This window comes from Papilio xuthus, unplaced genomic scaffold, assembly GCF_000836235.2.
Source record: "Papilio xuthus unplaced genomic scaffold, Pxut_1.1 DF827680.1, whole genome shotgun sequence".
Classification (NCBI taxonomy): domain Eukaryota; kingdom Metazoa; phylum Arthropoda; class Insecta; order Lepidoptera; family Papilionidae; genus Papilio; species Papilio xuthus.
Genome location: NW_013530969.1, coordinates 4,478,295 through 4,493,803, shown reverse-complemented (window position 1 = coordinate 4,493,803; position 15,509 = coordinate 4,478,295). Strand labels below are relative to the sequence as shown.

The 15,509-nt window shown below is 33.4% G+C and overlaps 3 protein-coding genes across 7 annotated transcripts; 1 reads left to right on the top strand and 2 right to left on the bottom strand.

The window, feature by feature from the left end:
• Positions 1 to 113: 113 nt before the first annotated feature.
• On the bottom strand, positions 114 to 3,345 carry LOC106117152 (general transcription factor 3C polypeptide 6). Of its 3 annotated transcripts, none has more exons than XM_013311277.1 (4): positions 3,001 to 3,345; positions 2,684 to 2,848; positions 2,421 to 2,594; positions 1,409 to 1,497 (listed from the first exon to the last, which is right to left on the bottom strand). In XM_013311277.1, exons 1-3 carry the CDS (start codon positions 3,149 to 3,151, stop codon positions 2,434 to 2,436), a joined length of 477 nt encoding a protein of 158 aa, XP_013166731.1. In that variant the 5' UTR covers positions 3,152 to 3,345; the 3' UTR covers positions 1,409 to 1,497; positions 2,421 to 2,433. The 3 variants fall into 3 exon arrangements, with proteins under 3 accessions (XP_013166729.1, XP_013166731.1, XP_013166730.1); XM_013311276.1 differs by having other exon boundaries at positions 2,678 to 2,848; positions 3,001 to 3,342; XM_013311275.1 differs by lacking the exons at positions 2,684 to 2,848; positions 3,001 to 3,345 and having other exon boundaries at positions 114 to 1,497; positions 2,421 to 2,510.
• A 702-nt stretch (positions 3,346 to 4,047) lies between these two features.
• Positions 4,048 to 4,787, bottom strand: mbf1 (multiprotein bridging factor 1). The gene is given in 1 exon segment (NM_001311927.1): positions 4,048 to 4,787. A coding segment is annotated over 1 exon segment (441 nt). The 5' UTR covers positions 4,736 to 4,787; the 3' UTR covers positions 4,048 to 4,294.
• Positions 4,788 to 4,992: 205 nt separating this feature from the next.
• Positions 4,993 to 13,946, top strand: Nup54 (nuclear pore complex protein Nup54). Of its 3 annotated transcripts, none has more exons than XM_013311270.1 (13): positions 4,993 to 5,235; positions 5,309 to 5,428; positions 5,703 to 5,801; positions 6,030 to 6,271; positions 6,518 to 6,674; positions 7,031 to 7,187; positions 7,646 to 7,754; positions 8,220 to 8,403; positions 9,111 to 9,199; positions 9,656 to 9,823; positions 10,229 to 10,348; positions 13,431 to 13,518; positions 13,708 to 13,946. In XM_013311270.1, exons 1-13 carry the CDS (start codon positions 5,172 to 5,174, stop codon positions 13,839 to 13,841), a joined length of 1,731 nt encoding a protein of 576 aa, XP_013166724.1. In that variant the 5' UTR covers positions 4,993 to 5,171; the 3' UTR covers positions 13,842 to 13,946. The 3 variants fall into 3 exon arrangements, with proteins under 3 accessions (XP_013166724.1, XP_013166723.1, XP_013166722.1); XM_013311269.1 differs by having other exon boundaries at positions 4,995 to 5,235; positions 5,312 to 5,428; positions 5,700 to 5,801; XM_013311268.1 differs by having other exon boundaries at positions 4,995 to 5,235; positions 5,700 to 5,801.
• The last annotated feature ends 1,563 nt before the right edge of the window (positions 13,947 to 15,509 follow it).

Sequence of the window (15,509 nt, the reverse complement as noted above, 5' to 3'; positions counted from 1 at the left end):
TTTAATTAAAAACAGAGTGACTTCTTTGAATTTTGGGGGACAGATGTATTCAATTAAGTCACAACATTGAATAAAGAAGGGGACGAGGAAAAGTCAAAAATAATTTTACAATAAAATAGATATATATTTATTCTAGTTGATACATGTCACAGATCTCACTATCAGTATCATTATTTTAATCGCCAAAGGTTTTCATCAATTATTTAATTAAGTAGATATATTACCCATTTTTACCATGATGAAGGCCTTTTATTTTACTAAAACATACCTTATTTTACCTTGCCCCAGGTTTTCCATTTTTTGGTGCATTTCTGGCAAACCAGTTATTCTGCAGGATCTTTTTTATTCCTAGTGAAATACTCCAGAACTATGTTAGCATTGCCCTTTCCCTTTTTTTCTAAGGCATTTACTATTACATTTAATCTATTTCCCCAATTTTGGCAGGTATTCTTTTTAATTTTTTCAATAAGATTATGTTCAGGGCACCAGTAATTTTTTATCTCACCTTTCACAAGACAATCTCTAAGCTTTTTCAACATATAGATTACCAAAAACGACAATGATTTATTTCTCCACATGACCTCGTTTTCTGGAATAATTTCCCACAAAAATAAAGTTTTTATGTAGTAACTGGAGAGTTTTGTAAAACCCTGCACGTCACGTAAATGTTTTAAAATTCTCACAGTACTTTTTAAATTGTTTTTACTTCTTATCAGAAGCCGCTCTTGAATCGGAAATGTTAAACGCCAACTGAAATCATTCTGCGTTGGTTTTGGTACAACAAAATATTGTTGTATATTAGTAGCATTTACTTTGTTAAATAAAATCGATGAGTTAATTGGTTTCTTTGGTAATGTAATTGCAAAAGTTGGTACCAAGTCCACATCAATAACTGTATTATTGCATTTTATAATATTAATTGTATTAGCTGGTCCAGACCGTTTTGATTCAATGAAGTAACTGCTATTATTTATTTTTATAAATCTTTTTCCATCTTTCACAGGCAGTGTATTTAATGTTGTATCGACTACACTTTGTATCCACGAACGAAATTTTGTTACGGAAAAACGATGCTTGGTATCACACCACATTAAAGTCTTTAAAAAACCCTTAGTTGCTGTTACCTGAGTTTTAGCTAATCGTCTAAATTCTGATGGCAATATAATACAAGTATGCCCACACTCCGATTCTCTGGCATCCAAAATGATTTTATTATCATCAATCGGTATTCGTAATATAACATTTATGTCATATTCATTAGGATTCCCTACACGCAGGCCATCATAGTAACTACCTAAGTAGTCTAGTCTTGGATTCATACTGTCAAACAAGTTATCACAAGCACGCATTCTACTTATAATGTCCTCTAACACTGAATGTAATATAATGTTATTGCATTTTTTATCTCTGGCTTTCAGTCTTATGAACTGCCGATTGAGATCTTGCAACACCTCTTCCATTGTAGAATTATTATATTTCCTTTGTACTGCAACCACTCTGTAAATAATTGAATAAATATTCCATCAATTATATCAATGCAAAAATTTAGAGCATGGACAGATGTTTTTTAAAACGGTATCTATGGAATGGCTCAACGATTTTGATAAAACTTGTCAGGGATGTAGTAGATAGTCTGAAAGAACACATAGGCTAATTACGTTTTTTTTTAATTCCAAGCGGTTGGAGTCGCAGAACACAGGTAGGTTATAAATTAATATGCAAGAATTGTTTAGAGAAGATACTTGAAGAATACATAGCATAATTAAATCAGATCACATTGATGAAAAAGTAAAATCCTTTAATTATATACTAAAATACATCTGGTTGAAAATGGACGGTTGCTCACCTTTTTCCCATCACAAAAGTGTAATTATTAATAATATATATGAGGGTTGTTAGACTTCTTATTTCATATATTATTACACACAGTAACAAAAAAAATTACATGAGGTGTATGCAAAAGTGTTCAAAATATTATTATTTGTTTCAAAACAAACAAAATAATTTACAACAGTAATAACGAGAACAATACATTTGTTAACAACACACAGAATTGGGTACAACAGAACAGAGAGGTGCAAAAACACATTTTATACTGGACATAATGTGCCTTCATAAACTCGTAATTATATTTAGGGAAAGAACTTGGTATTTCATTGAGAAGGGGAATAACATGTAGTTACTACACATGTTGAAAGAGAGAAGCATTAAAGTTTTTCCCCTTCCATAGACTAACATTATTGTTTTCACAGTTACTATTGAGCTATTCAAACTTTATGGTAGCGCACAATAATTGCATGATATATACATGGAAAATCATTGGGTATTCAGAGATGTAAAGAGTGTAATCTATTGATAATAAGTATTTAAATAATTAACATCAAATAAATAAGTTGTAAAATGTCTTAAGAAACACATACCATGCCAAAAGATTTACTGTGATTGTTGTGACTTTAATTCAGGTTTTAATTCATTATCATCATACTTTTGTTTGTCTTTTTTAAATGTCTCCAAAGCTTCTTCTAAATTTTCAAATGAAACTGGTTCTATGCTCTCTGATTCATTTAATTGTTGTACTTTGTTCTCTATATTATCTGCCAAAAGGAATAAAAAATAAAATTAGTAGACAACATTAACTGTTTAAAAAATATTTATATTTATAAAGTTTAAAACAAACCTGAACCTTCTTTTGATGTAACATATGCATGTTCCATAGATAGAAGCTTATTAGTTTTGTATAAGTACTTTAAATTTTTCTCAGGTAGTTTATCAAACAATGGATCATCACAGTGTGGTGTTTGGTCTTCTTCAAAAAATAAATATGTTCCTAATGGGTTCTCAAAAGTTCCTACAATTTAAATAATATATTATAAATCAATAACTACATGAGGTGGCATTTTAGACATTTCTGATAGTAATTTATATGATATTTTTTATTATTCTTTATTTACTAAACACCACCATGCCATGTTTTTTTTAGCTATATTACATAGTTTTTACCTGTGAAGAAGGTATCATCCAGTTGTATAACTGGATTTTTTCTATCTATACCTAAGACATGTATGTTTTTGTATTTTTCAATATTTACTGTATCTTTAAACTCTGCATACACTAAAACTTCTTCCTCAGAATCCGAGGCAGATGTATTCATTATAAATTTGAAACCTAAATGTTACAAATATGATAAAACATACTATTCAAATTGTAAGTATATCCAAAAAGTATTAACTATAATACAGTGGAATATAAACTATAAAATAAATAGTCAACGATGGTAACGTATGTGATTATTGTATGGTTTCAGTTTTATTCAAGTTTAAAGCTTGAATAATAATTTTATCAGTTACAATGACATCTGACATCATATGTTATGATTAGGTTATGTCTATCAGTGTTGCCAATCAAATAGCACATAAAAAGCCAATGAAAAAAAAACTGTTCATCAAAATTTTTTACCAGCCGTGTACAGTGTTAAACATATTTTATATACTCTTTGGTGTTAAAAAAAGCCGTATTTATATGAAATTACAGTTGAAAAAATGAAACATTTTTTAAAATTCGATGAATAGCAGTGCAGTGTTTTAAAGTTTTCAACATTATTGAAAGCTTCGCAAATTGTCCCGCCTTATCTCATTAAAACTTTTTAAGCACCAATATTTTAGATAATGGGTCAGCGCTCCGAGTCGTCAAGATGCCTATTTAAATAGACTTCTACAGCCTGAACTAGGTAGAAAGGTAAGGAACTTTTCCCGATGTTACGGGGAGGTAGTAAATAAAATAACAATATATTATCTATATGACTTGTCAACTGGACAGAAGTTATCAGAACTTCAACCCTGTATTATTGTAGTAAATTTGGATTGGAACTCAAACTTACAGAACTAACCTTCCCCTCGTAGACTTGTAGTTGTAAATTGTTAAAAAAATCTCTTTCACAATGTTTCATAATCAAACAATGAGTTGCATGAATATGATATTATAAACTTTAATTTCACATGTAGGATCGATTACAATTACATATTAACGATGATATATTTATACACGAACTTTAATATATAAATAACTTTCTTTATTGCATATCACATCCATATCCAAGGAGCATTATCTACATATTTTTCAAAGTGGTAACATCACAGGCAGAACGTTCCAGAACCCCAAGAAAAATAAATGCTTACATCATATTTAACGTGATGTTACTAATTATTTGTAGTACAGAACACATTCAAAGGCAAAATGAGATAATTATTATGCAATAAACAAATCGGAGAAATGTCTTCGCCTCCCAGGGAATCCGTTATTTTTTTCCTCCAGGAGGCTGTAATGGTTGGCCTCTTTCTTTTCCTCGAAGTTTTATTCCAATTGCTCTTTCTATTTTTCCAAGTACCAAATTGTTTGGAATTCCTCGACCAGCTTCGTAATCATTCACAATTTGAGGTTTTTCACAAATTTTTGTAGCCAAATCTTTTTGACTCATACCTTTTGCTTGTCTTCCTTGCATTATCAGTTTTCCCAAATCGAGCGGTATTTTTTCATGTCGTAATTCTTCAGTTTCTCTATCAAGTTTAGCGGTATTTTTTGTTGTACCATGCTGTTTATTAGTACCTGCACCATATTTTTGTTGCGTGTCAACTGGTAAACCTTGACGACGTGCGGCGTTTACGGCTTGTTCAGTTTTAAGTGCGGACGCTTTTGGTGGTTTCTTTCGGAGAATCGTAACAGTATCCCAATCCGACATAGTTATTTTTTGTCCTTTAAAATCACTGGTTTTAAGACAGGTTACAATTCGAGACGACAGGCTTTTAATTTTAGTTGTGGAATGCAATGCATTAGTTATGGTATCAACTGCAAATCAAAGAGTAAACAGACGTTGCTACAGAATACAAACATCAAACTTGGAAACCTCGTTGCCACAAATGTTTTTAATCTACTCCACCCATAAATGACAATTCTAATCTATGACTAACATTTCATTATCTGTCAGTTGTCAGTCAATGTCATTATTCGTTTCCTTCAAAACTTCACAACAACTTTTCACATTTTAAAGTAATCACATTAAATGAAATAAAAACAGGCATCTAACGTATAAGTATTTTCGTGACATCCTTACTGAAATTCTTATCATTTTTATAAACATTTAACAGATCAATCAATCAATAAGTGAAAAGCTTACAATGTCGTTTAGTTTTGGTGCTAATACTTCACAGCAAAACACTCCTTTTGGAAGTGCCGCTAAACGTAAGGTTAAACGTCTTCAAATTGTTGCGTTACACAGTTTTTGTATAAATCTAATAGTTTTACTATTTTTTAGCAGCTTTTTCTTTTGGTAGCACTAATACAGCAACAACGAGCACTGCTGGATTCGGTGGTTTTGGTACAACTACTTCTTCGGCCGGATTTGGTGCATTTGGATCTACTGCAAGTAGTACAGGTCTGAAGTGAAGCCCTTAAATCACAGTTAATATGAAATATATTGTTACGTCTTGTAATGAATATGTTTTTAATACATCTACCCTACATTTAGTAAATAAGTGAATAGCATTTGGTGAAGATGTGAATTTCACAATATCGCAAATTGATTCTAAGACCTTAATAACTAAAAAATGTATAGATTAATGGATGGCAATTAATCACCATTCATTAGTCCATTAACTTTAAAGTTAAATTTATTGAGATTTTATTTGAATGTGATACTTTTGCAGCAGCACCATTTGGCACTCAACTAGGCACCACACCCGCATCAACTGCCCCATCCTTGTTTGGGACCACTGCTTTTGGTAGTACAGCTGCAAAACCAAGTACAGGTGAGATCTATTTTCCTCCAAGTGCATATTAACGATCTTAAGATTACCCATTGATTGTATTGCTGATACTTATTTGGATTGTAATTAATATTAAATCAACAAAAATGAGGAAACTTATGGGTACTCAATTTTAATTTTTACTTTTCTACAGATAGTAAGTACATTGTATTTATTATTAATGTCCATATGTATAATGCAATAGTTTAAATAAATAAACAATGTTTTTAGGTTTTGGTGCTGGTTTTGGCACTAACACATTTGGTACAGGTACCGCTTTTGGAACTGGTACATCAACATTTGGTAGTGCTGCACCCACATTTGGTACAAATACTTTGGGTGCAAACACATTTGGTACTTCAGCTAATACTGGGTCTACATTTGGCTCTGCTTTTGGAACCAAACCCGGTGTCTCTGGGTTTCTTGGTTTCGGTACTTCTCTAGGGGCCACAAATACATTTGGACAGCCACAGGTATGCTTATTATTATAGCTATTTATTTTTATAACAAAGAACTTAAATAAAACCATTTTTGTGGGTTAAAATGTAGCCTATGTCCTTTTTCAGACTTCCAATTATCTTTGTACCAAACTCTATTTAAAATGATTCAGTAGTTTTTGAATGAAAGCAAGGCAAACAGACTGACAGAGATACTTTATAATATTAGTAAGGATTTTAATGTCATAAATTCAAAACAAAAGATTATAATTGTTATTTTAGCAACAACAACAACAACAGCAGCAGCAACAACAACAGCAAGGGCCAGCAACAGCACATGAGGCGCTTGTTGCTGCAGTGTTCAACTGTTGTGTATTCGGAGACGAAAGGGACCAAGTGCTAGCCAAGTGGAACCTTTTGCAGGCACAATGGGGTGTTGGTAAGTTTTACCATATATATAGTGTAAACAAGCATCAAAATGTCTAATAATAGTTGATCCAGTGCCTTTGGACATCCACAATACCAGAAGAACTGCAAATTGTCAGTATTTTAGATCTTTTATTTCTAGAAAAGAACATAGTTTTCTAAGAGTGAAAAAAATCTTTTCAACAGTTTGGGTATTTTCGAATTATTTCATATAAAATATATTGAAGTCAATAGTTATTTGTTTAGTAAAGTAAAGATGCTATAAGTTTTTATAATGGGATGGACAGATATACATCTCTACTGTATAAAGATTTATGTATATTATAACACCCTTTGCTTATTTTACATTCTCCTTGCAATTAATTGCAGGTCAGGCGTATTATAACAAGAATGCACCGGCATTGGAATTGAATGAACAAAATCCACTCTGTCGCTTTAAAGCGGTGGGATATTCCAGACTGGCTGGTAAAGAAGATAAGGATGGACATGTCTCTATGTTGTTTAATAAATCGGATCAAGAGATCAAGTAAATATTGTCATTTTACGTACTTATTGTTTTAAATTTTGAAATTCGCAAATTCCAAAATGTTCGTAGTAAACATTTTTTAATTATAAACTCAACCTAGCTGTCGCCTGCAACTCCGCCCGGGTAGGATTATAAAATAGATTATAGACGATTCTTAGAACTACAAAACATTTATTTTTATATATAATATATTATTTCATAAAAATAGGTCAAGCCGCTTCAGAGGAGAATGGTAACTAACATTGTGACACGAGAATTTTATATAGATGTTTTCTAATAAAAATATAAAATATGTCACCGTAATAAATGGTTTTTATTTTGAAAAACATAGGAAATGGTTATTTAAGTGTTAGTGTGTTTATAATATGTTTTGTATATTTTTTTTTTGATATGAAATGTATTATATTAAAAATATGATAAATAAATGTATATGTTTATTGTTGTGTTTTTTTTTTCAGGAATAATCAGCAAGCATTTATAACAATGATATCTAATATACTTGGGAACAAACCTAATTTAGCTGTCAATGTGGAATCAATAAATACAGTCGCAGAGAATAAAACTCAGGTAACAACTTTTATTTAAATAGTTTTCATATTTTATACTATACTATTTTACTTCTACTGTTTTGTATTAAATCAAATTTAGCATTTATGAACTATGTAGCTGTCGCCTGCGACTCCGTCTGTGAGGAATTAAAAAGAAACTTAATCATTAGCCTATGCGTTCTTCCAGACTTTGTTCTACATTTGTGCCAAACTTCATCGAGATCTGTCCAGCCGTTCTGGAGATACCTTCAAACAAACCATCCATCGAAACTTTCGAATTTATAATATTAGTTAGATGTAGCTATCGCCCGCGACTCCGTCCGTGAGGAATTAAATATAAAAACTGAATAAGTAGTTAGTTCCGGAAAGGAACGGCTCATGGAGTTTACTTTCTAACTTGGATTCTACTTTCTAACAAACATCCATCCATCTAAACTTCCTCATTTATAATATTAGTAACAATAATGATTTTTTTTTGTTCTAGGTGGTGATATACGTGGTAGACAAGAATGTGGGCACTGCACATATTTCAGCGTCAGAATTGGCAGCATTTCTAAACAATGGGAACGCGCGCACAACTCTCACTTCCTCGGGCTGTGGTAACATCACACCGGCTACCAAACCCACACCGCAAATGTTGGAACAGTATCTACAGACTCCGCCACCCGGTATACTATATGTATATTACTAAGTCGCCCGTCACCGTCTGCGAGGAATTATATTCGCATTTATAATGATAGGACTACAACAGGAAACTATGGTGCCCATTATTATGCCTGCGTTTAGCTATTTTTAGACATTATTTTCATTACAACGTCAAGTGTCGGAATGATTAGTGAGTAGACATAAACGTCGTTTTAGTAAGGCTAATGTTGTGCCAGTACACCGGCACAGTGTCGGATTTTCTTCCCAACACTACCTTCTTGTAAAACCGTCAAAATTGAGCGTGGCAAACGCGGACAGACAGATAAAGATTCTAACTATTGGCTTTTCGTTTATTACATTTACATGATGTGTTTTTCATACAGACAGAAAATCAAATTTTATTCATATGTATGGGTATGTTTAATATGTTTTATTCTTTTTTATTTTAATCTACACTAATATTATAAAGCGGAAGAGTTTGTTTCTTTTAACGGGCTAATCTCAGGAACTACTGGTCCGATTTGAAAAATTCTTTTTTTGTTGGTTACTTCATTTATATAAGTCTTTGGGCTATATAACATTACACTGTGACCAATAGTTTTTTTTTAATTCCGCGCGGACGGAGTCGCGGTCGACAACTAGTAGTTTATAAGAAATTATATGTTTTTGTGAATTATTTCTTCATATTATTAAGTTTGATGATATTCATTTGTATTATTTTTATTTGCAGGTATGGACTTGCGACTGTGGAAACAAGCACAGGCTGATAATCCTGACCCAGAAAACTATATTCCAGTGCCTATGGTTGGATTTACTGAGGTAGCTTAATAACCTACTTCTTCGTTCTGTATTGTCATGTTTTATTTTAATATGAATAGCAATATGTTTATTACAAGTAGTACTAAAGTGAAAACTAACGATTCTCAAACTTTTTTGTCTTGCAGACTTTTTAAAATGTCATTAATTTTCGTGCTGCTATATTTCTTCAACTCCTCGACAATCCTTCATATTATTATAAGCATATTCAAATATTTTGACGGCTCTTGATTTTGTTCGAGTAGTTAAAACACAATTTTAGGTATAGTGTAGCGATCAAGGTCATCTGTGCGCTGCGCAGTGCCCTCCGTCCTGTAAGACACACCTAACACAACTGCGCATAGATTCGTACGAAGTTCAGAGGCGCTAAGATATTTGAAAACCTCTATACTTTTGTTTGTGATCTCCGTAGGGAACTGCTCAGGCTGATGATGATGATGATATACATTGTACGTGTAGATAAAGCACCGGGCGCGCTGCCAGGCGGAGCAGGGCGCGCTGCAGGCGAGCTGGCTGCGTCGTGCGGCCGACACGCTGGACGAGCTGCGCACGCGCCGCGCCGCCGCCGCCGCCACCCTCGCCCAGCTCGCCTCCCGTCTGCACTCCCTCAGGCATCTCCTGCTACAGGTACCAAAAACTACAACATTTTTAAATAAATTCCAGCTTGATACCTTATCGTGTTTTTAAGAAAAAGTGTCTTGACAGACGGACGGACAACAAAGTGATCCTATAAGGGTTCCGTATTTTTCCTATGAGGTACGGAACCCTAAAAATCATGATTCACTTTTTCTTCCATAACTATAATAATGCTGACAATTTTGCTGTTTCCTGAAGAGTTCTTAAATAGGGCAATAATAAATTAATATGTATATATTATCTTACGATATCGTTAAATATCGTTATGAAATTGCATTAGTGTATTATTTTCTTTTTAAATTGTTCTGGCCATATCTTCAAAGAAACATCCATCTTTGTAAACTTTAGCAATTATAATATAAGTAAGATGTATTTTGGAATGTGTATGTGTGTCAGGTGATAGGTAGGGAGGAGGTGTCGGGGTGGGTGGGATGTGCGCTGGGGCCGGAGGAGGAGGCGACGCGCGCGCGACTGCACGAGCTCTCCTCGCAGCTCGCCGCGCCACCACTGTTTAACGTAAATATACTATTATATTATTATACATCAAATGACGCATACAAATGTACTAAAATATCTAAAACACCAACTCGTTAGGAAAATCACGAAAGTTAAAAGTTTTAGTATTTTCATTTTATTTCCACTGCCACCATTGGTTAGGAGTTAAACGCTTAACTTGTGATCTTCAGGTCCTTGATTCGAATCCTGTTATGTACTAATGTGTTTTTCGATTTATATAATATGTACTTCCGATGTTCTTACGGTGAAACATCGTGATGCTACCACAAGAAGAAGAAATTCAAATATATGTGTGAAGTTAACCCGCAGTGGGCCAGTATGGTTGACTATGGCCTAATCAACCCTAACATAGGGTAGGAAGCGAGTTCAATAGGGACGTATAGTGAGCTGATGATGATAACTAAACACAAGACTGTTTCGACTTAGTAATTTTAATGTAAAAATTGCATTATTATTAAGTATTTATACTAAACTTGTAAAAATTTAAGTTTTTTTTGTAATTTGCTGTCATAATATCGATCTTTGTTATACGGCAAATAATTTTGTATAAGTTAAGTTAAAATTTTCCATCAATTAGCATTAACATAACGTAGACATTGTTGGTTACGAAATCTCTGAGGTGTTTTGATAATCTTATCTTATTAATTCGATGCACTACCTTTGTGCGTGATTGTTATCAATTTCTGTTATCGTGCATTATCTCCAGACGTAGTTATAGACGGGGCACTGCTTGTAGGGGATATGTAGCTGATACCTATTGTTGATAAAGTGCTAGTTTTTATATCCACTATATCCTGCATCAAGATGATTTCTTTTGTCTCTTTACTTTTAAAGATTGTAATGGATTTATTTCATACAATTTTGATAATATAGAGTTCGGTTTTACTTATATGATAGTTTGCTCTGATGTTTGCATTTTTTTTAATTATATTGGTACAGTTTATGTCGGAGGCAGTAAATATAAAAAAAAATAATAATGATTTTAGAATAATCTAGGATAGCATAGGGGGCTACTAGTTGTTAAGAAGGCTCTTATTTAAAAAAAATATTTGAAATAAAAATAAAGCGGAATAATTAAAAAAATGGTTCTACCTTACACTAAAATGTTTTGTGAAACTTGCAATTTTATTGCAGGAATAATTGTTTTAAAACATAGTTTTTGTTATTTTTTTAATGTAAATAATTCGCGTCATATTAATTACAATTTTATTCATGATTATTGCTTTAATAAAGTTTTTCTTGATATCATTTTAATGACACATAGGTTTGTGACTTTAGTGAATGTGGGATGTAGAGGAAGGGGAAATAACTACTTTCTGGGCGTCCCCTCGTATGTCTTTAAGGGAACTAACGGTCACTTCATTACTTTAGTTAACTTAGGTGCTAACCTACTCGTTTGACACACTATACCATAAAAAAAATTGTTGCAATTGAGGGCAATATCAAGGTGACGTATAGATGTCTAGACGGATCACTATCAGATAACAAATCTGCCGGATACCTAGTGATATAGGCATGAAAAGCACATTTCTCTGATACTATACTCGACCAAGGTGACCAATGATAGTATTTGTAATATATTTCGAGTGTTAGAAACTGCGCATGTTCATTGCGTGGTAAGTTCGACTTTGGACTTGAAATACCTTACGGCGCATAGGCATGGAATATTACTGTTGAATATGTTCATATCGATAAGCCTTTTGTATATCGAGAACAAACTGCAAAGTTATCTAGTAGTTAGGCAAAGATCGTGGTTATTTTGTATTGATGATCTTCAAAAAAGCATACAAAATAACGCAACTGATGTACTTTGTGCCGTAGCGCGATAGATTATAAAGTTTGCACCGATAATAAATTATCGACTCAATTACGTACAAGAACCGGCTAATTTTACGCAATTTTGAAAAATACAGTGTTAACTCCATATAACGTCATTTCATGTAACGTTGAAATCGTCAACGTCGCACACACTAACGTTTAAAGTTATAACGAGATTATAAAAAAAGTTGTCGGAATTTCTAAGAAATGTAGCTGAATACTTTCTTTTTTTGCCGTTTTGTTCTTTTATTATCAAACGGTTTTTCATCAAATGTTTTTGTACAACCATCACTACACATTGAGCGTAAACATGGCGAGTTAACGAAATTCTTTGTGTATTTACGTACGAGTAAATGTTTTAATAATACACTCAATGGAATGGGAGAAAAAAGTAATACAAATTTATTAAATACAAATAATTGTGGAATAGAAAAACAATATATTTTCGGCCGCTCGATATAACGTCCACTCTATATAAAGTCACAAAATGCTTTTCCCTTGAGCGACGTTATATAGAGTTTGAACTTTACTTTAATTATACCCCACCTAAAATATATGTGAGGTAAAAATCAATTAAAACGATGATTAGAATTTAAAAAGTTATGTAATTTCTTCATGATAGAGGTACTATCAGACGGCAAAGTAACGTCTGCTTAATAGCAGCGCTAATGCGCACGTCGCACGCAATCTTAATGTTATATCTCAAATTATTTCTTTATCTATGCGAACCAGTTTACACCAGTTGAGAACACACGTGAGCGTCTCACCTTTACAAGATACTAAAAATGCAATCGATATTAATATGACTTACGTGATATATTGAGGATTATTTTAAGTAAGGACTATCGCACTGGTGGTATTTATCGACACCTGACATGTACTAAATGTATGGACGTAAATGTATGGAACGAGAAGCTTTGACTGTGCCTAATGCTAGTCCTCTTTCCTTTACTATCATTTTTCTTATAAGTAAACGGATGTGGAAGAGGATATTCCGGATGTGGGGATGCATGGGAAGGGAAATATTCTCTTTCTGTGCATCTCCTCTCGGCGATTAAAGGGAGGCGACGCATCTGCAATTGCGTATGTCTTTGGGCAGCGGTAGCTTCGCTATTTCAGCGATTTCAGGTGGCCACTCTCTAGTTTGCCACCTTATGATGTAAAAAAATACTGATTTCTAAACTCTTATGTTTCGTGTAGTACCTTTCGTCAACGAGCATATGTGTAGACACATGTATATATATTTCTTTGCTGGCATGTCCAGGGCCGTCTGAACGAGTTGCTGTGTGCAGTGCGGTTGCAGCGCAGCGCCAGTGCTGGCGCGCCGCAGGAGCGCTACCATTTGGACCCAGGTAAGAATATTAGAAAGTCCCTCCTAATTGAAAAATATCTTTCGTGTTGCACAAAATTATTTAGGCTGTTTGAAAAACTTTGTGGTTTCGGCTAAGATGCTCAGACTCCACATCCAGTGGGTTAAGTTGTTTCGGCAGTGGAAATCCAAGTAGGATTTGTATAGTGGTTTATACAATGTAATGTACTAGGAGCGCAAGAAGACGTGAAGCAGTTCCTGACGATGCAGCAGCGCGGTATGGCTCACTTGATGGATACAGCGCGCAAGGACCTCGCTGCGCTTAACACCATCGCTGAAGGCATGGCGCGTCTCGTGCAGGCCTAGCGCTAACCCACACAAGTCCTAGGGACTATTTTCAATGTAAACTTCAATTTTGTAAGCAAATACGTTTAACGTTACATTTTAATTCCATTTTGACTTTGTCATAGTATAAGGCAGTTTCAAACCTACAAAAGATACGTAATCCGTACATACCCTTAACCAATAGGCTATTGCCACAAAAAATTATAAAGTTTTCGATAAAAGTTTAAAATAGAGTTATGATGTTTACAAGGTTTGCCGTTTCTAAGACAAAAATCTCCGTTTATAACACATTGTTTTGTCAAATATAATGACAGGGATTTTATGTTAATATGTTTTATAAAAGAAATTTAGGTCTCAGAAACCAACGTTTAGGCATTTTGAATAAGATATACGTATAAATAAGTCTCTAAGAAAATTTTAACTTGTGTTGCATGCATGCAATAAACGGTATTCAAATAATTTGTGTTTTATTTCAAAACTTTCTTCACAAATAATATTTAATTATATATTTCCATACATATGGAAACTAAAACAACACCAAGTTGATATTAACAGTGTAATTTTGGTAAAGATATGATATCTTTGACCACTCCACTAGTTTGAAAATGATCGTGAGAACAAATACTCCGATTGTTTGTGGAAAATTTCTATCTAATAGATTCAATCAAGATTTATCTTTGACATATGATAGTCAAAGATAAATCTTGATGTTCTGTGACAAGACAATGTTTCTAATTTTAGTATATTGTAGTTAAGGTGATGATTAAGAATCATGAATCACGAGAAAATTATCAATTTGTAATATATATTGGTAAAATTTCCGTGTTACAATTTGCAAATGGCTTTTTAGCCCATTTTAAAAAGAAGTAAGTTATCAATTCGCCTGTATTTTTTACACGAGAAGGTGGCAAACAGGCAAAAAGCTACTCCTCGCTATGTCAGCACATTGACCTCTGACCATCTCTGCAACAAGTTGCATATGCCTTACCTTGCTTACCTTAATGGATAGAGAGAATCTTCATACTTATCAAGTCCACTTCTTCCCATCCTTGCAATAATGGGGAGAAGAGGACGAGAAGTCGGCTACGAGTTAATCAAAACGCAAAAATACTTCCATTTTACACTTGTCTTCTGCTCGGTCGTGATGAAGCCGGTTTTATAGAAGTTGGGTTCCGGGCTCTACCGTTATTAGATTACATAACTATCCAAATAAATTCTAAATCTAGACTAGTAGCCCAAGTGTTTTTCCAGGTTATGTTCTACATATATACCAAATTTTAGTAAGATCCATTCTGCTGCTCTGGAGATACATTCTAACAAACATCCATCCATACATCCAAAGATTTGAATTTATATTGTTAGTAAGATTCACGCGAATGTAACCGGACTTCTGTAAACTACTAAAATTACTGTATATTTTTCTTTGTCAACGTTTTATGTATTAAAATTAGAATAGTTACTATATATCAGTGTCACAGTAACCAGTGGAAACGAGATTATATACAAGATGTATTAATGATGAACAAATTGACATTAGATAAGAAAGTATGGACCGGAAAGTCATGCCATGAATATTGTCTTCTTGATAAATATGTGCTGAATGTGGTGAACAGGAGTAAACATGTGCAAATATTTAACTGATAATTTCATTACGTTGTTAAAGCACCTTTATTTTATGTTGTAAATACT